The 21,401-nt window shown below is 37.9% G+C and overlaps 1 protein-coding gene across 2 annotated transcripts in view; it reads left to right on the top strand.

Moving 5' to 3' along the window:
- Positions 1–21,401, top strand: part of CSMD1 (CUB and Sushi multiple domains 1) — a 1,746,885-nt gene that overhangs the window by 1,517,399 nt on the left and 208,085 nt on the right. For both annotated transcript variants that reach the window (XM_049704254.1, XM_049704253.1), the window contains exons 27-28: positions 11,822–12,013; positions 18,386–18,524. In XM_049704254.1, the coding sequence (XP_049560211.1) occupies positions 11,822–12,013; positions 18,386–18,524 (331 nt within the window). The remainder of the gene's footprint in view (positions 1–11,821; positions 12,014–18,385; positions 18,525–21,401) is intronic.

The following is a 21,401-nucleotide window of genomic DNA, read 5'->3' as shown; positions in this document are numbered from 1 at the left end:
ATACATACAACAACCCTTTGCTGCTTTTGAGCATCCTGTTTTTCTCCTTCATCTAGAACATGTTTTGGGCTTGCTGTGTGCGTTTCCTCACCTCCAAATCATCCTGCAGCCCCCTGGTTTGTTTCTGCCCCCATCACCTCGGTTTCACTGCTCTTGTCACGGTCAAAAATAAGCCATGAGTCTCAATCAACACACACCTTTTCGTGGTTCTGGTAAGTGGCCTCCTGCAGAAGTTCAGTGCATCTGACACTTTCCACCTTGTTGAAATATTATTTTCCCTGGATTTTCACAACTGTCCCTCCGATCCTTCCTGCCTTGCCAGTCCCTCTGTTGTCTCCTGCAGTCTCACCTTCCTCTTCCTGGTTTCCTTGGGACCTGGTCTTAAGTCATCTGTTCTCTCTATTCACTGTCTCTCTGAGCAATGTTCTTTCTTCCCTGGGTGTGGACAAAGATCCAGAAGGTCATCACTTCAAAACTCTCTATTCGGAGCTCACACCTGTCTTGTGAAGCTCTAAGGGCCCAAATACATAAATTCATTTGGACATCTTGCAGACATGTCAAAATTGGCATGTCCGGGTCTATCCCGTCACCACATCCAATCCAATGCAGGCCCAGCCTCCAACAAGACCTCGTGTGGCTGTTCTTATCTTGCATTTCCCCTTCATCACACAAGCCCACATCTGCTGGGTCTCACCCACACCAGGCTCTGTCTAAAGGGCTGCTCCGAGGAGGGCGATTGTATTGAACCTGCGTTTGAGAAAAGCCACGTTGGCCAAGAGCAAATCTAATCAAGCTAAGCCCCCCACTTAAAAAGTCCTTCTCCAGTATCTGACTGGAGAATAAAATCCTGTTACATGACCCCCGACTGATTGACGTGGGGCTCCCGTGTATCTGCCCATCCTCACCCACTCCTTCCACCTGGCTTCTAAGGATTCTTTTCTCCTGTTTTCAGACCTTGACTTGCAAAGTGCCTTCTGTCCAGGACTCTGTCCCCCTGTTCACTGCCTGCTATTCCTGTCCATTTCCCGAGTGGCAGTTAAACACCACTCCTTGTAGGAGGATTCTCTGATCCCAAATAATAAATAAGAACCCATTTTATATCATTTTTACACTTCCCCCTGTATAATGTTCACCACTAGTTATTTTTATAACTTTTTGGCTGTTACTGAATATCCTGGTATTCAGAAGTCAGATATTTTACACTAGTTACTGCATTTATCTCTGCCTCACTTTTGACACTTAAAAGTATTTTGTCTTTTGTTTTCTTGTTTCTTGTGTATGTGTCTATATTTTCTGCTTATTTCTTTTTTTTTGGTTATTGATTCTAGTGAGACTGAATTTCCTAAATTATTGATTTTTTTAATATTTCTGCTCTAATATTCAGTCTTTAGGATGGTTCCAATTACAAGAGCAACCACCCAGTAGATGTGTGTTGAATTGAATTTTAAAAGTGACTTAAAACTTGTCTTTGGACTTCCCTGGTGGTGCAGTGGTTAAGAATCCACGTGCCAATGCAGGGGACACGGGTTTGAGCCCTGGTCCGGGAAGATCCCACATGCCGCGGAGTAGCTAAGCCCGTGTGCCACAAATACTGAGCCTGCACTCTACAGCCCGTGAGCCACAACTGCTGAGCCCATGTGCCACAACTACTGAAGCCCGTGCGCCTAGAGCCCGTGCTCCACAACAAGAGAAGCCACCGCAGTGAGAAGCCGGCACACCGCAATGAAGAGCAGCCCCCGCTTGCCTTAACTAGAGAAACCCTGAGTGCAGCAACGAGGACCCAACACAACCAAAAATAAATAAATAAATTTTAAAAAAAGAACTTGTCCTCCCCAGATAACTCACGTTCTCATTAAGGTGATTAAAAAAGAAATTTGAGGTGCACATTTGAGTAATATGCTTGGAAGCATTTAGCAGTATTAAAGAGAATATAAACTGTCCAGATTTAGCAATCCTATCAGAGTGGAAGTGGAAAAAATACATATATATAATATTATATATATAATATACAACATATGTATATAATATATTATATATTGTATTATATATAACTATATATTATATTTTTATGTATATAATTTTAAGCATTATAAGACTCACTTAAACTATAGTAAACTGCATAATCCTGTAACAGAAAACTCTCAAAAGTATACGCACATATGCACACACATGTAATATTATATAATTTTTAGAACAGGCATCACAGAGGCACTGTCTTTCTACCCATGAAAGATAACATGGCTTGGGGCTAAGCCCCATCTTAACAGCTCTGTAAACAGGCATGTGCACAATTTTCATGGACTTAGGTTAAATTAGGGCACCATACTCTTTTTGCCACCCACAGTTTTGATGAGGACTGCTCTCAAAAGTAAGGAACACAAAAGCACTTTGATTTATCAATTTTCCCCAATATAAGGGACTGCTATTATTTATTCTCAGTTCTAGAGATATATTGACTCCAGGGAAGTATTATGTGATAAATGACACAGTCTGCAGCTCTCAAATTAGATTTCTCCAACTCTTTGGCCTCCTGTTTCACACTATTCAATTCAAACTGACAAAAGTAAGATTCTCCTGACACTTGCTTGGCAGGAAGGCGTGCAGATAGTGCAGCTTTGATTTAGAGGCAGGAAAAGATAGTAAACAGGTTAACTATCACTTGACCACACTAACGTTATGATACCAGATACTTGCATGGCTGCAACCACCTGAGGTTTCTGTAACATGTTGAAATTGTTAATCGTGCACTTATTATCAGTAAAGAATAGGTGGATTTGCAGAATGTTCAGTGAAAAATGTGATAGTCATCTTTTTCTCCCCTCAAGTCTGTCTTGTGTCAGTACACAGATTTTTATCTTTCATACTTATTAAAAGCTGAGAATCAATTTAACAGTGATGACTAATGTGATAGATGTTTAGAACAGGATCTATGGAGGGTGAGGTTTTCCTTTGATTGTGACTTTAGATATAAAGAAACTAAAATCTCTTTGAATAACTGAATGAAGGATTCTTCACTGTTATGAGGATGCAAAACATAGGATTTTATGATGCATTCAAAGTGTAAATATCTGTGTTACTAAATAGATAAAAAGTGTTTTTAAAATAAGTCTAAAGTATTTTTAGATCTTCAGACATACTTAGTTTCCCATAGATTCTGTGTTTGGCATGATGAGAATAGAAGTGCTAATTAGTATTTTTTCTCTGAGTAGCAATTCCTTTATAAAGGAGGAAGTTAGCTTAGTTCCCAGTGCAGTCTTTGGAACTTAACTGACACAAGTGACTAGAGTACTGTTGTGAACACTAGTAATGTTATATTTTTATGTCTTTTAAAATTTTCCAAGTGCATTCTCTTACATGGTCTAACTTTTACAACTATGTGGTATGCAGATATCAAAAATATAGTTTTATAACTAGCAAACAAATATTAGAACATTTATTTACAAGAAATAGAAAAATTATTTGACTTACAGAAATTGCCTAAATTGGACATGTATTATATACCACTAATGTTCTCTTTCCAATAATTGATTATGAGGATCTTTGAAATCATTTAAAAAGTTAATTTAAAACAATTTAAACAAGTTAATTTAAAAACTCCAATGTTATACAGATAGAGGACTCAGATCTTACTATAAGCAGCAGAAAAAGTATAAGGACGATTATTACAAAAAAATAAGTGACTCCTGAATTTGAAAATGAAAATGTGTAGGATGAGGGGATTTATTGTCTAGTTTAATAGCTGCAATATAAATAGCTCTTGAATTATTATATTTTGATTTAATTAGCATGAAATATGGGACTCAACTTGTTTTGCTTTAATGGAATTCACATTCCCTATTGTGCAGAATCAAAGTGATTGATTTATTTCTGTTGCATATTGAAGTTTTTTTTTAAATTGTAGAACTCAATTTACACTTACGTTTGATAGTCTACTGTAATGACATATTTTCATAGCTATTAAGTGTTTATTCAGTACAAAGACCATGAAAGCAAATATTCCACTTTTGAAACATTGTTACAGAGGATGCTTGAGTAACAGATCATAAAGGGTATTTAATATTTTCGTATACTAACATCACTCTCTCTGTCTGCACAAGTGTTTTAATGCCTGTGGTCCCGCTGACAAACTAAAATCTTTCACGCCTTCCGAGGCTTCAGCGTTCCTGTCTGAGGAATCTTGGCCTCTAATTTGTTCCCTCTGGCCCGCAGTAATAGCATTAATGAAGCCTCTTGGTAGTTAATTGTGTTCATGAGAAAGGACTTCTCGTTTGATTTAGTATTTGTTTATTCCGAAAGAAAGAGTCATTTTCCCCAGGAATGAGTGACAATATATAGTGTGCATCTTCAGATTTGCCAGTATATATCCATAATTTCACAATCCTGAAGCCCATGTTTCTTTCTGTCATGAAGGAACATGCAGAAATAACACGATTCCTGTGTTGAATCCTGATATTGTTTCATTCCTTTGAATTTTGAAATTAAACACGTCTATACACATACATTCATATAATAAAAATAATTTTCAATCTAAAATGATTTGTATTCATTGTATGCAATTCAAGTGAATACTGCAACTCAGACATATATTTGTGCATATATATATAAACCTTTATAATTAAACTTTTTCTTTAGAAGTACTTGTAAATTCACATGCCCTTGTGAGAAATAAAACAGAGAGATCCTGTGAACCCTTAGGAAATCCCCCCCCCAGGGGTAACATCTTGCAAAACTAGAGCACAAATCACAGCCAGAATATCGACAATGAGCAGTCAATATGCAGAACATCCATCACCAGAAGGGTCCCTCAGGTTGTCCTTTTCTAGCCACACCCACTTCCCTCCTGCCGCCACCCCATCCTTAACCCTGGCAACCTCTAATCTGTTCTCTGTTTACATGACTTTGCCATTCCAACAATGTTATATGAGAGGAATCCTGTAAGGTGTAGTCTCCCTTTTTTCACTCAGAGTAGTTCTGTGGAGATTCACTGGGGCTGTTGTGTGTCCCCGCAGTTTATTCCTTTGTGTTGCGGAGCAGTATTCCATAGACCGGATATACCAGCTTGTTTAGTCATTCACCCACTGGAGGACATCTAGGTTGTTTCTAGTTTGGGACCATTATGAATAAAGCTGCCATAAACATTCATGTACAAGTTTTTGTGTGAACATAAGTTTTCATTTATCTGGGATAAATGCCCAGAAGTATAATTTCTGGGTTGAATGACAATTGAATGTTTAGATTTTAATGGCCAAATAATTTTCCAAAGTGGCCGTACCATCTTACATTAACACCAACAATGCCTAAGTGATTCCTTTTCTCTGCGTCCTCACCATCATTTGATGTTGTCTATATATGTGATATTATTAGCTGTACTAATAGGTATGTAGTGATATCTCTTTGCATTTCCCTAATGGCTAATGATTTTGAACATCTTTTCACGTACTTATTTGCCATCTGTACGTTCTCTTCAGTGACATGCTTTTTCATGCCTTTTGCCTGTTTTCTGGTTGGGTATTTTCATGTTTTTATTTTATTTTATTTTTTTGCATCTTCAGCATTCTCAATATGTTTTAGATACTAGTCCTTTGTCAGATATGTGGCTTTTAAACTTTTTCTCTTGGTCTTTAGCTTGTCTATTCATCCTATTAACAAAGTCTTTCTTGGAGAAAATTTTTTTAATTTTGATGAAGTTTATTAAGTTTTGCTTTTTATAGAACATGCTCATGTTGTCATGTCCTTGCCTAGCCTTAAATCCCAAAGATTTTCTCCTAAAAGTTTTTCTAAAAGTTTTATAGTTTTACCTTTTGTATTTAAATGTGATCAACTGTGAAAGAACTTTTGTGTAAGATATGAGACTTGTGTCAAGGCTCTTTCCCCAGCACTGTGTGTTACTTTTGAAGCCCAGGAGAGGGATTTGTGCAATGTGCATTTGAGCAGCCAGCAGCTCTGCTCTTGATCTCGGAAGGTCTCAGAAAACTCCGTGTCTCCATTTCCTGAAGCACTTTGTCATTGTCAGAAAGGAGAGGAGGAATGTCGACTGAATTAAGCGGAACTTGGTAGAATTCATACCTACTTTCTTTAATTTGGAGTCTGGGATTGAGTGGAAGCACCCGTTGGATGACTTGAGGTTCCTCTTTTCTGTGTGTTTCCTAAACCTTTTCCAGCCACCAAAGCGCTGATGCACACGTGACAGAGTTCTGACGGCCAGTTCAGGTCTATCCTGTCAAATACAGTCAGTGACCCTCCAGAAGGAGATTTCCCTATTCAGTGCTATGATCTAACCCAAAAGAGCAACTTTTCAGAGAAAATGATAACCTGACCACGTGCATAAAGAGTTAATTCAATTTTCTTAACTCAAGAACATGAGAACTTAATATGCAGGTTAAGATCTGACTGTTAGATATCTCTGCTTCTGATATGGAGCGGATTGGTGTCGCTTTATATGTTTTTCCATATACGTGGTAAGCATTCTCTCTGTGGAGGTTATGTTATGAAAGGGTGTTTTAAGATAATAAATGTACACTAAGCAAACTTTACTTCTATGAACGAATAACACAGTTATTACCACATAAATGCACACTTCTTTATCTTTACTCACTTTACTCACTTTATCTTTACTCACTTTACACACTTCTTTATCTTTACTCACTTTGACCCTGAAATGTATTGTCCACTCCACAACTCGTCCATAAAAGGCAATGTGGGATCCATCTCCCTTCCAGGGCTTGAATACTGCTGAGTTGCTGTCCGGCTGCTCAACATCCGGCTCTCGATAAATACTTTTAAATGATGTTTAAAAACATGCAGGGGGGTTCCCTGGTGGCTCAGTGATTGAGAGTCCGCCTGCCGATGCAGGGGACGCGGGTTCGTGCCCCGGTCCGGGAAGATCCCACATGCCGCAGAGCGGCTGGGCCTGTGCGCCATGGCTGCTGAGCCTGCGCATCCGGAGCCTGTGCTCCGCAATGGGAGAGGCCACAACAGTGAGATGCCCTTGTACCGCAAAAAAACAAAACAAAACAAAAACAAAAAACAAAACAAAACAAAACAAAACATGCAGGGGCTTCCCTGGTGACGCAGTAGTTAAGAATCCACCTGCCAATTCAGGGGACACGGATTCAAGCCCTGGTCCGGGAAGATCCCACATGCTGCGGAGCAACTAAACCTGTGTGCCACAACTCCTGAAGCCCCCACGCCTAGAGCCCATGCTCCGCAACAAGAGAAGCCACAGCAGTGAGACTCCCACGCACCGCAACAAAGAGTAGCCCCCGCTCACTGCAACCAGAGAAAGCCCGTGCACAGCAACGAAGACCCAACACAGCTGAAAATAAACAAATAAATAAATTTATTTTAAAAAATAAAAAACATGCAAGGAGGACTTGACACATTTAATAGGACGTGTCCCAAATGCACAATTTTTTAGAATAGAAAAAGAACACAACTCTGCATATTATTTTAATATGTATATATTCCATAAAGTCTCCAGTGTCAAAAATGACTTTATCCCATTGGAAATAAATTTGTGTACATTGCAATTCTTATGATACAATGGTTCTCCACCACCATTGCTGCCTCTTGCAAACAAAAACATCAGGTCCGTGGCTCTCACGCTAAGTGGAGCACAGGTTCAGATCGCTCAAGTCCATCACTCTAGATTCAGAGACAAAGAGTAGCGATGTCCCTTAGATGCCACTGGGCCTGTGGAAGGTTCTTTATGACTTGAAATAGTCCAGGGAACCCCTGGGGAAATTGAAAAATACAATACCCATCACCTCAGGAATGGTATCTTCTTTTTCTAAGGTGATAGAGGGATGAGACTGATGCAACTGAAAATATTGTTTTCCTTTTTATGGCAATAAACTGGAATGATTCAGTCACCAAAATCCCATTTGAAGAAAAAAACGTTTAAGAGAAAATTGAGTGCAAGAAACATGTGGCATATAAAAGAAAACAATCATAAAAAGGAAATGAGTGTATGCCTCATCCATAACTTTGTATGACCCTGAAGGTGAAAAAGCAATTTCTGACCCCAAAGAAATGTCTTTGGTTGGGGGCTTTCATATTAGTCTCCAAATAAGCTTTATTGCCTTTACCAGAAAACATCTTTACACAATTTGTAACTAGGGGAAAATAAAACGGCATTTATTTCAAGGACCCAACCAACGTATTTCCCACTGCATTCTTTAAAATGGTTTTGTCTTCCCTAAAGTCATCTTATTGATTTTGTATTTTTAATCCAATCTAGATTACCCTAAGAACTTTTTATTTTTATTTTATAACTTTTTAAGGCATGCTCTATTATTATTATTACAGATATGCCAAATGGAAATTTGCTTTAGAAGTAGAAACTTCTTTCAAAACTGAATTAAACCTCATACCATTAAAGGACATATAACCCTTAGTACAAGCCTGTGTTTTATATACTGATATTCTGTGGATCTTTATTTGGAAGAGTTTGAAGAAATTTGTTGAGAAAAACATGCTCTATGATAACAGACATTTAGAATACACTGGATTAAACTTTTTTTTTTTTTTTAGTTTCTTTACTGTAGGGCTTCTCTGAGCCTTTAATCCCTGATGTACAGCGGGGATCTACAAGAGGGAGCTAGAGTATACAGTATTTGCCCATCTTGTTTGACCAAACACCTTTAATAACCTATAGAAAAGTGTTCTACAGAACACTTGTTTTTGCAAGGCTCATATGTCTGTTGAAATTCTTATTCATGTACAAAATCTGTGCATCTTTGTGTAAAGCTTTTTTATTGAGTAATGTGTGTGTTTGCTTTTAATGAATACTGAATAAAAAGTCGGAAAGAGAAGTAATAAAACATACCTTTGTTTTAAAAATTACAATGAGACTTATCTATGATCTCCTTGGCTTTTCGTCTAAAGGTTTATTTTTAAATTATTTTAATACTACATACTTATTTACATATTTATCATATAAATATTTCTATGGGTGTTTACTAAGAATACCACTGTTTAATAATAGACAATTAACTGTTTTAATACTATATATTTATTTTTTCATTATTTTAATGCTATATTAAATTAATTCTCACTTGGAAATGAATATGTAATCATCCATGTGCCCACTTGCTTGAGGAAAGAATTAAGTTTATTTGGGGGATGTGAAATTCAGTCCAATGGCCAAGATTGTAAATGTGCAATAGGATTTACTTATGTTTTTTTCTGGAGTCTAGAGAAATCTCAGCAAAGGTAGAGCACAGGTAGAGCTTAGATTCTTTAATTACTCAAATAGTAAACTCAAGATCGTTTGTAAAATACTAGTTCAGTGGAAGCAGCATTTTGTTGCATAGGTGATGGCCATGATGGGCTATGATTCTGGTGATTGAATACTATAATTGCTGTTCTATATTATAAAAATGTGTGGCTTATGGGTGTGACACTTCTGAGTTTCTAACTAGAAGCTTTGTGTCCTTGGGTCCATTCTGCATTCTACTGCTGTCCTGGTCTTCTTTTGGGAAAATGTGCTTGCTTTCCACCCTGCATTCTAATCTTTGCATCTGATGGGAGGAGAGTGGAAACTAAAAGGATCTTCCTCAATGACTCTGATATGGCATTTCCTGCTCTCTTCCCATTGAAAAAACTACACGGAAGCCCAAATGCTTCCTTTCTTTTTGATATCTACTGAGAATTCTGCTTCCAAGTAAAATTCCCCTACTCAGAACACTAATAATAATAACAAGGATGACAGGTATGATAAGCCAGCCATCATGCTGTGGGATTAAGACAGAACTGAAATGTCTGCAGTGTCCAGTATTACAGTAAAGTATGTTATCTGAAAACACATCCACTGAAAATATGTCAAAGGTGTTGGATACAATTATTTTTAGCCTTTTAAAATGTATCACTGAAGCTGCAAGAACATGAGGAATCCTGAGAGTCACCAAAATAATGTGAAATGCAGAAAGGTCATGAAGTTCAGAAGTTGGCTTTGCCCTGGGAGCATCTGTCAGTTGGTCCCTGGTGACACTGAGCTTCCATTTTGAGAGTCTGTGGGCTGAAAGAATAGGAAACAAGGTCTAAGATCTTTCCAGTATTGGAAATGTAATTGGAGACCCTCATATACTGCTAGAACTCCAAAGGGGGGATGTCCTACTCTCACTATAAGGGAGAATAGATAGATGGTAGAGATAGATAGATAATAGATAGATATAGATAGATAGATAGATAATAGGTGATAGATAATAGATAGATAATAGATGATAGATAGATAATAGATAGATAATAGATGATAGATAGATAATAGATAGAGGATAGATAATAGATGATAGATACATGATAGATGGTAGATAATAGATAGATAATAGATAGGAGAGAGACAAATATGGATATAGATATAGGTATAGAAACAGACACAGATATAGACAACTCATAACCACAAGCAGGTTTCAAACTAGCTTATAGATAAATTCATGCCATTTCTGTGGCCCAAAATGCCTCAACAGAGATTTTTTTTTTAAAGAGGTAGAAGGCTTCTCGTGTTCCAGGCACATGGTAAAGTCAAATGAGAATCCCCTCTGGATAAACACACCTTCAAAACAATTATTGCAAGTGAAGTTCCAAAAACAGAAATGCAAATTCAAAACTCAGAGGCACTTTAGATTACATGAGATATTGGAATTATTATCAGATCAGACTGTAAGAGTTTAAAAAATAAAAGAGAATAAAAATATGAGTAGGGAACAATATGCTGTATAAATGGCCAAAGATATTTGAACAAAATGCTAACTAACAGAAAAGCACAATGAAAGAAAGTTTAAAACTCAACATGATAAAATAATAAATTTGATGCAGATGGAGAGAAGATTGTGATAGGAAGATAGTCTAAAAAATTACCCAGAAGATGGAACAAAGATAAAAAAATGATTTAAAAATGAAAAGTTGAGACACAGAAGATAGAGACATTTGTCAAATTTTAATTCATAAGAGAGGAACAGAGATAATAGGAGAGAACTGATATTTGACAAGATAGTGGCTTAATCCTCAGATTCAAAACTTCAGATGATTCCAAGCAGGGTTAATAAAAGGAGGTTCATACATAGACATGATATTGTAAAACTTTTATTTCCTTAGAAATAAAGAAAATTTGTACACAGACATCATATTGTGAAATGTTAGGACATCAAAGACAAAAAGATGATCTTAGAGTAGTTTCAGACTGTGAGATTAAGTAGGAAAACTGGAAGGCAGAAGAAGTGGGATAATTTCTTAACAGTATTTAGGGGAAAATAAGGACAACAACAGCTATCCTAAACTATAAACTCGGTAAAAATATTCTTTAGGATTAAAGGAGAATTAAAAATATCTTTAAAGAACTAAAGGTGGTTTTGGACAAAACAGTTTAAGAGAGTTTAGTTCATCTTAGCTGGTTGTGCAGTGGGAAGGCACTGACCAAAGGGAATTTATCCTATTTTGTTTTCCTCAAGGTTTCTTGAGATTGGTATTCTTAAATTATTTAAATTGTGGCATGTATTTTCATTAAAATATTGTCAATGAGACGATCAAAGGGGAATGTGTGTGTGTGTGTGCATAGTATGATACAGAAATCCTTAATATATTCCATAATTGGTTGAATTTTCATGAAGATTTTGCTAGAATCTGTTCAAAGGAAGCATAATCAAGATGCATGCTATTGAATGTATTCTTGAGGGAAAAAAAAGCTTCTTTTCTTACATTCATATGTGGACAAGTGATTCATTAACCCGGATCAAGAGCGCTTCAGCCCACAAGGGCTCTACGTCTATAAGAGTGCTGGGATCGTGTTTCCAGTCATTGATGTGATGTTGTCCCTTCTTTCTAGCATCCATCGCGTCCACCTGCAACGACCCAGGTATACCTCAAAATGGCACCCGCTATGGGGACAGCAGAGAGCCAGGAGATACCATCACTTTCCAGTGTGACCCTGGGTACCAGCTCCAAGGACAAGCTAAAATCACTTGTGTGCAGCTGAATAACCGATTCTTTTGGCAACCAGACCCTCCTACATGCATAGGTATTGTGCAACAGAAAATAGAAATTTTATATTTCGGAAGGAATGCATGTTATCATTAAAGTTGCTCTGTGTATGTATTATTCTTCAGGAGTATTTCTCAAGAGTTTCTTACATGCCCTCTGGTTCCCTGAGATTATATTGAAATTTTATTACAAACCTTTAAACTTTATTTTATTAGGTGAGGTAAAGGAAGTAGTTTACTTAATGTATGGTAATTGACATTTATCTAACATTTCCTATCCTTAAGAAATCTCATAAAAATATGGATCAATCAAATTACTGTAATTTAAAATTCTGTGTGGCTGAAAATTCATAACTCTACCATTGTTGTTCTTATTTTTAATATAGAAATGTGCCTTTAAGCAAAACCTACTCAATAAAAAGGTGTGTTCTCTTTTTTAGAAGATTTTTCTGTAATAGCAGTACATTTCTAATAGAATCCTAAAAACTAGAAATTACACTGTTTATGTCAATATAATGATAAAAGGAGAGACTTCTTTCTAAAATTTACTAGAATTTTATAATCTGACTTCATTAAAGAGAAAACAATTCGCGTGCAGACTTTAGTTTGAATAACCAATATCCAAGATAGTCTATCACAAATATGGTTTTAGGGCAAGACATATTTATATATAAAATAGTAATTACATGTAGATTGTCCCTTCAGTCAATTAAATATTTTACCATAAATACCTCTGTATGGTATCCCATCTTAATTTTTAAAGGAAACTTAATTTTAATGAACTGTCACAGTATAATCTGTACTTCCTTATAATCTGTTTGAAAAATATAAAATTAATCTGCAAAGACAGGAAGTGATAATGAAGTGATATGCACATAGTTAATGGGCCATTTTGCATCAGGTGACCTTGAGGGAATTTTGTGACTTAAAATGATTTTTATTGTCATAAGGGATTCTCAGTGGTCCTGTGGAGCTATAATATGCAACTCTTAACTTATTACAGAGTGTTTGCAGGATTCTGAAGACAGATGAGAATTGATAGCTCTTCTTATTAGCATGCTCAGCCCTGTCAGAGAGCTACCCTGTTTATGCAATGTTCTGTGCTGCACGTACATTTCGTGACTTTTGTGAGCACAGTCGCATTTTACCTCAAGCTGAGTCATCAGGAGATGTGTCAGATTTCTACGTGTTCCTTTTTGAAAGTGGAGTAATTACCTATAAATGCAACCATCATTTTAAACCATTCTTCTATTTTTAAATTAGGAGAAGCACATTTTTTTTCCAGTTTGCATGAATTTAAGCTTATGGAGGAGTACATTAAAAAGCAATACAACTACCAGTCAATCCCTTGAAGGTAATTTCTTGGTTGACATTCATGTAAACCATTCATTGTAAAATTTGACCACCTTTCCGAATAATCTATAGTTTTTTTGGGTCATCTCTTAGTTACCTAATTTTAATCAGCGACTAGATAAACCAGTTCTCAGCACTGAAAATAGGTAACACTTTATCTGTCTTGAATATCAGCTCCAAAAATAAGCCAAGATCACTCCCAGGCCATTGAATATCAGTTCTGTGGGCAACAGAACCACCCACATACAGGTATCACGTAACACAAACGTGGAAAATACGTATTTGGGAATAAGTGAACAATATCTTTTTATCATATCGTAAACATATTTTGCCCCAGCAATGAGATTATGCCTCTGTACGATACTCATCCCTTAGAGCATGGTCAGGTATTAGCACTCATCTACATTCTGTTCTGCTGATACGGACATTTTTTATTTTTAATTTTTTTGCTTTTTTCTTATTAACATAATATGGTTTTGCAGAAGTTTTATAAGCTACAGTTAAGAAAAAAGAGGAAAAAAACACTGTCACCTTTTTACCTGAAGGCAACTACTATTAGCATAAACATGCATAAGTAAGCTTCATAATTATTTTATGTATATATAATCTATTTTTTAAATGTTTTTAAATGAAAGCACCCTGAATGATTATTTTGTAAATTACACTTTTACTTACTGGTACACGATGAGTATCTTTTGTGTTATTATGTATTTTTTACTAATTAAGTTTTATGCCTGCACAGTCTTTCTCTGTTTGGATCAGTATTGACCAATATTGATTCCACTAATCCCTCCTCAATGTACGGTTAGGTGTTTCAGCCTTTTCCCTTTCACGAAAATTGCTGATATGAACACTTGTTGCAGAACACATCCATGATTGTTTATGAATGACATATTTCTACAAACTTAGGTATTTCTAGAGTTTTCAAAACTTTTTCAGAAAGGTTGCACCAATTTACGTCACCGTCAGCATGATTGTTTATTTTCCCCGACTCAGAAAAGGCACTTTATGTGATATTTCTTAATCTTATAATATGGGCAGGAAGTGAAGATTCCTTGGCGTTTTGATTGGCATTTTATATTAAAAATGAGGATGAACTGCTTTTAATTTCATATATTCTTATCGACGACTTGAATTTGCTCTTTCCTGTTGACTGGCTAATTTCTTTTTTCCGTTTTATTCTTAGTGTATTTTTTCCTCTTATTTGCTGTTCTTTCCCATTCTCTCCCTTTTATAAAATCTCTTAACCACTCACCTGTTAATATGTTACTCATATTCTCACCAGCTTGTCATTTGCTGCTAATCTGCCCTGTGATTTGCTGCTAATCTGCCCTGTGGTTTGCTGCTAATCTGCCCTGTGATTTGCTGCTAATCTGCCCTGTGCTTTGCTGCTAATCTGCCCTGTGCTTTGCTGCTAATCTGCCCTGTGCTTTGCTGCTAATCTGCCCTGTGCTTTGCTGCTAATCTGCCCCGTGATTTGCTGCTAATCTGCCCCGTGATTTGCTGCTAATCTGCCCCGTGCTTTGCTGCTAATCTGCCCTGTGCTTTGCTGCTAATCTGCCCCGTGCTTTGCTGCTAATCTGCCCCGTGCTTTGCTGCTAATCTGCCCCGTGATTTGCTGCTAATCTGCCCCGTGATTTGCTGCTAATCTGCCCCGTGCTTTGCTGCTAATCTGCCCCGTGCTTTGCTGCTAATCTGCCCTGTGATTTGCTGCTAATCTGCCCTGTGCTTTGCTGCTAATCTGCCCTGTGCTTTGCTGCTAATCTGCCCTGTGCTTTGCTGCTAATCTGCCCTGTGATTTGCTGCTAATCTGCCCTGTGATTTGCTGCTAATCTGCCCCGTGATTTGCTGCTAATCTGCCCTGTGCTTTGCTGCTAATCTGCCCTGTGCTTTGCTGCTAATCTGCCCTGTGATTTGCTGCTAATCTGCCCCGTGGTTTGCTGCTAATCTGCCCTGTGCTTTGCTGCTAATCTGCCCTGTGCTTTGCTGCTAATCTGCCCTGTGGTTTGCTGCTAATCTGCCCTGTGCTTTGCTGCTAATCTGCCCTGTGCTTTGCTGCTAATCTGCCCTGTGCTTTGCTGCTAATCTGCCCCATGCTTTGCTGCTAATCTGCCCCGTGATTTGCTGCTAATCTGCCCTGTGCTTTGCTGCTAATCTGCCCTGTGCTTTGCTGCTAATCTGCCCTGTGGTTTGCTGCTAATCTGCCCCGTGATTTGCTGCTAATCTGCCCTGTGCTTTGCTGCTAATCTGCCCTGTGCTTTGCTGCTAATCTGCCCTGTGCTTTGCTGCTAATCTGCCCCGTGATTTGCTGCTAATCTGCCCTGTGCTTTGCTGCTAATCTGCCCTGTGCTTTGCTGCTAATCTGCCCTGTGGTTTGCTGCTAATCTGCCCCGTGATTTGCTGCTAATCTGCCCTGTGCTTTGCTGCTAATCTGCCCTGTGCTTTGCTGCTAATCTGCCCTGTGGTTTGCTGCTAATCTGCCCCGTGATTTGCTGCTAATCTGCCCCGTGCTTTGCTGCTCATCTGCCGTGTGGTTTGCTGCTAATCTGCCCTGTGCTTTGCTGCTAATCTGCCCTGTGATTTGCTGCTAATCTGCCCTGTGCTTTGCTTGGATGCCTCACTTCTTTCACTTCACAAAGGACTCCAGCGATGGAGGCACCTCCTTCTGGAACTGAGTCTTAAAAGACCGATTCTCTGGGCCAGAAGACACTCAGTACTTTCTGATTCTGCGTAAAGTGTCCCTTGAACATCTCCACAGTTTCAGTTTTCTCATATAGCCCACAATACCTTTTGTCCAAGTTCAAATTCTAAAGAGCTCTGCAAAGCAAAAATGCATTCCGAGTTTGCAAAAACTTATTTGGCGGCACCATCCTGCCCCGATCGACAGGGTAACTGTTTTGTGGCTATTTACCCCACTTAATGGTGTGAACATTGAAATGTTCTGGTGTGGAAATAGTAATGTGTCTAGTTAAACAGCACCGCTGCAAACCTTAGTGGATGAACGTGCTACCGTGTATGTCAGGAGGGTCCACCCTAAGGGTTTCAAATAAGGAACTGTGGATTGATATGAGTTTGTGGATTTTGTCTCTATGTCCATTCCCTCTGGAGAATTTCTAGAGTGTCTGAATTGCATTTTGTACTAAATGTAATCCTATCCAAAACAGTTTGCAAGCTTTCTAATGAAAACCTGATGAAGCTAAAATGAAGAATTCCCCACCAAAGAGAGAACAAACCCAGCAAGACGGTCCTCCTTAATTCCACTTTAAGCCTTTAAATAACCTCATTTGAAAATGCCACCTGGGACCATTATGAATAAGACAGGATCTGCCCTTTGTTTCTTTTCAATTAATATTTGAGTCTCATCCCTGAACTCTTCCTGCTGGTGGTACCCTTGTACCCGGTGTCCTGAATCTGTCATGTTTCTTCTTTTAAAACCTGAGCGGAGTAGCATAACCTGCGGCCCTCAGGTACCTCTGTCCCCACCTCAGCGCCGCCTCTGCTGCTTGTCCAGGCTTCTCATACTCCAGGCTGTCAGCACCTATGCGGTTCCGGGGGAGGCCACGTCCTGTGAGAGCCACTTAGCCGATTGTCTCCACATCGTTTATTAAAATAAAACTGCATACTATGGAAAATGTGGTTTTAATCATTTTGAAGAAAGTTATATCGTATTGCTCTTGAGAGTATATCTGTAAGAATTTATTATAAATATTTCCTGTGATATTACTCAGAGTTTGCCTTAGATGAGACGGAAGTTATAACAAAGAGTCTTGGGATTTGTTATATTTTTTCTTATGGAAAGTTAAGTTTTCAGGAATGTTAAGTGAGTATTTAAAGACACATCCATATCAGAAAATTATAAAGTGTGTAATCTTCATCTTATTTTCAAAAAAGTCCTTGTGTATGTGTGTGGAAAATATCAGCCATTAGCATATTTCCTTCTCTACTTATTTTTTTCCCTGAATATATACATGATCAATGAAGTGAAATAAGGTATGCAGTTTAGAGGGAACAGTATAATTTAATCAGAGTGATTTTTTAAGAACGACTTGAAACCAATTCACAATATTTGCTATGAAGAACCTTAAACCTAGCATATTAATGTGAATTTTGCATTGTTTTAGTACCTTCCACAGCATGGAAGCTCTAACAGGAACATTATCTACTAAATAAAGCAGTCCTAAACATTTTCAGGTTCAAGAATGAAGACTGTCTTGCCTGTTAACAACAATAAACTATATAATCGTTGCCTTAACTAATACAAATGTAAACACATGTAATTAAAAATTAATGACTGCAGAAACAAACTAAATTTATTACTGTCATCTGAAGTGCTTCTTCCTGATAGTAACCTTCTAAATAGTGTGATGAAATAATATTTTTAGGGGTTTAAGTTCCTGCTCAGCCTCCTCTTGGTCATCTATCCGCAGATATCACCGAAACTTTACCTGTTAGTTTTGTTATTTTGAAATGTGGGGAAGATATCCGAGCCCTACGTATAGCAGAGGACTGTGAGAAATATACGAAATAACACGTATTCATTTATTCAACAAATATTTCCTGCATACTTATGATCAAAAACTGTGCTAGGCTTAGAGTTACAAGAGTGAACAGAAGACGGATGATCATTATGCCACTGGAAGCAAACTTTTTAGAATAAGTAAGCAATGACTTTGTAAACCATAAGAAATGACCAAAGAATTGACATAACCATAAAATGATATTCATGGGGATTTTTTTTTTCCTGTGCAGTTTGTTTTCATATATTTATAGTGTGGAGGATTCAGGTAATCTGTTCAGTTTAACTGGGTAAAGTTTAAAATTAAAGGAAGTAAATTTCATTTGTCAGCATTGAAAATCCTCCTTAAAAATGGAGTGGAATATTATATAAAATTTGGTAACAATCACATAAAAACATGTACAGACCTTCTGGGTCTTAAAATTTCCTCTGGGTAGTTGTTTAATAAGCCAGTACGCAGTGTCTTCGATGAACCCTGTGCCGTCTCCTTTCACGCTGACCAGCACCCTTCTCTCCCCTGAACCTTCCTCTCCTGTAACAGCGGCCTGTGGTGGGAATCTGACTGGCCCGGCCGGTGTCATCCTGTCCCCCAACTACCCGCAGCCCTATCCTCCCGGGAAAGAGTGTGACTGGAGAATAAAGGTGAACCCAGACTTCGTCATCGCCTTGATATTCAAAAGGTACCATCTCTTATGGAATACCTCTTTTAAGTAGGACTTACATATTTTTTTTTACATCTTTATTGGAGTATAATTACTTTACAATGATGCGTTAGTTTCTGCTTTATAACAAAGTGAATCCATTATACATATACATATGTCCCCATATGTCTTCCCTCTTGCGTCTCCCTCCCTCCCACCCTCCCTATCCCACCCCTCTAGGTGGTCACAAAGCACTGAGCTGATCTCCCTGTGCTACGCGGCTGCTTCCCACTAGCTAGCTATTTTACATTTGGTAGTGTATATATGTCCATGCCACTCTCTCACTTTGTCCCAGCTTACCCTTCCCCCTACCCATATCCTCAAGTCCGTTCTCTAGTAGGTCTGTGTCTTTATTCCCGTCTTGCCCCTAGGTTCTTCATGACCTTTTTTTTTTTAAGATACCATATATATTTGTTAACATATGGTATTTGTTTCTCTCTTTCTGACTTACTTCACTCTATATGACAGACTCTATGTCCATCCATCTCACTACAAATAACTCAATTTCCTTTCTTTATATGGCTGAGTAATATTCCATTGTATATATGTGCCATGTCTTCTTTATCCATTCATCTATTGATGGACACTTAGGTTGCTTCCATGTCCTGGCTATTGTAAATAGAGCTGCAGTGAACATTTTGGTACATGACTCTTTGAATTATGATTTTCTCAGGGTATATGCCCAGTAGTGGGATTGCTGAGTCGTATGGTAGTTCTATTTTTAATGTTTTTTTTTTTTTTTTGCGGTACGTAGGCCTCTCACTGTTGTGGCCTCTCCCGTTGCGGAGCATAGGCTCCAGACGCACAAGCTCAGCAGCCATGGCTCATGGGCCCAGCCGCTCCGCGGCATGTGGTATCTTCCCGGACCAGGACACGAACCCGTGTCCCCTGCATCGGCAGGCGGACTCTCAACCACTGTGCCACCAAGGAAGCCCTATTTTTAATTTTTTAAGGAATCTCCATACTGTTCTCCATAGTGGCTGTATCAATTTACATTCCCACCAACAGTGCAAGAGGGTTCCCTTTTCTCCACACCCTCTCTAGCATTTATTGTTTGTAGATGTTTGATGATGGCCGTTCTGACTGGTGTGAGATGATATCTCACTGTAGTTTCGATTTGCATTTCTCTAATGATTAATGATGTTGAGCGTTCTTTCATGTGTTTGTTGGCAATCTGTATATCTTCTTTGGAGAAATGTCTATTTAGGTCTTCTGCCCATTTTTGGATTGGGTTGTTTGTTTCTTTGATATTGAGCTGCATGAGCTGCTTGTAAATTTTGGAGATTAATCCTTTGTCAGTTGCTTCATTTGCAAATATTTTCTCCCATTCTGAGGGTTGTCTTTTTGTCATATGTTTTCCTTTGCTGTGCAAAAGCTTTTAAGTTTCATTAGGTCCCTTTTGTTTATTTTTGTTTTTAAAAGGATCTTGCTGTGATTTATGTCATAGAGGGTTCTGCCTATGTTTTCCTCTAAGAGTTTGATAGTGTCTGGCCTTACATTTAGGTCTTTAATCCATTTTGAGTTTATTTTTGTGTATGGTGTTAGGGAGTGTTCTAATTTCATTCTTTTACCTGTAGCTGTCCAGTTTTCCCAGCACCACTTATTGAAGAGGCTGTCTTTTCTCCACTGTATATTCTTGCCTCCTTTATCAAAGATAAGGTGACCATATGTGCGTGGGTTTATCTTTGGGCTTTCTCTCCTGTTCCACTGATCTATATTTCTGTTTTTGTGCCAGTACCATACTTTCTTGATTACTGTAGCTTTGTAATATAGTCTGAAGTCAGGGAGCCTGATTCCTCCAGCTCCGTTTTTCTTTCTCAAGATTGCTTTGGCTATTCGGGGTCTTTTGTGTTTCCATACAGATTGTGAAATTTTTTGTTCTAGTTCTGTGAAAAATGCCAGTGGTACTTTGATAGGGATTACATTGAATCTGTAGATTGCTTTGGGTAGTGTAGTCATTTTCACAGTGTTGAGTCTTCCAATCCAAGAACACGGTATATCTCTTCATCTATTTGTATCATCTTTAATTTCTTTCATCAGTGTCATAATTTTCTGCATACAGGTCTTTTGTCTCCTTAGGTAGGTTTATTCCTAGATATTTTATTCTTTTTGTTGCAGTGGTAAATGGGAGTGTTTTCTTAATTTCACTTTCAGATTTTTCGTCATTAGTGTATAAGAGTGCAAGAGATTTCTGTGCTTTAATTTTGTTTCCTGAAACTTTACCAAATTCATTGATTTGCTCTAGTAGTTTTCTGGTAGCATCTTTAGGATTCTCTATGTATAGTATCATGTCATCTGCAAACAGTGGCAGCTTTACTTCTTCTTTTCCACTTTGGATTCCTTTTATTTCTTTTTCTTCTCTGATTGCTGTGGCTAAAACTTCCAAAACTATGTTAAATAATAGTGGTGAGAGTGGGCAACCTTGTCTTGTTCCTGATCTTAGTGGAAATGGTTTCAGTTTTTCACCATTGAGGACGATGTTGGCTGTGGGTTTGTCATATATGGCCTTTATTATGTTGAGATGAGTTCCTTCTATGCCTACTTTCTGGAGGGTTTTTATCATAAATGGGTGTTGAATTTTGTCGAAAGCTTTCTTTGCATCTGTTGAGATGATCATATGGTTTTTCTTCAATTTGTTAATATGGTTTATCACATTGATTGATTTCCATATATTGAAGAATCCTTGCATTCCTGGGATAAACCCCACTTGATCATGGTGTATGATCCTTTTAATGTGCTGTTGGATTCTGTTTGCTAGTATTTTGTTGAGGATTTTTGCATCTATGTTTATCAGTGATATTGGCCTGTAGTTTTCTTTCTTTGTGACATCTTTGTCTGGTTTTGGTATCAGGGTGA

This window comes from Orcinus orca, chromosome 21, assembly GCF_937001465.1.
Source record: "Orcinus orca chromosome 21, mOrcOrc1.1, whole genome shotgun sequence".
NCBI lineage: Eukaryota > Metazoa > Chordata > Mammalia > Artiodactyla > Delphinidae > Orcinus > Orcinus orca.
Note: the sequence above shows the minus strand (reverse complement) of the source record. Positions and strands in the feature narration are given on the sequence as shown.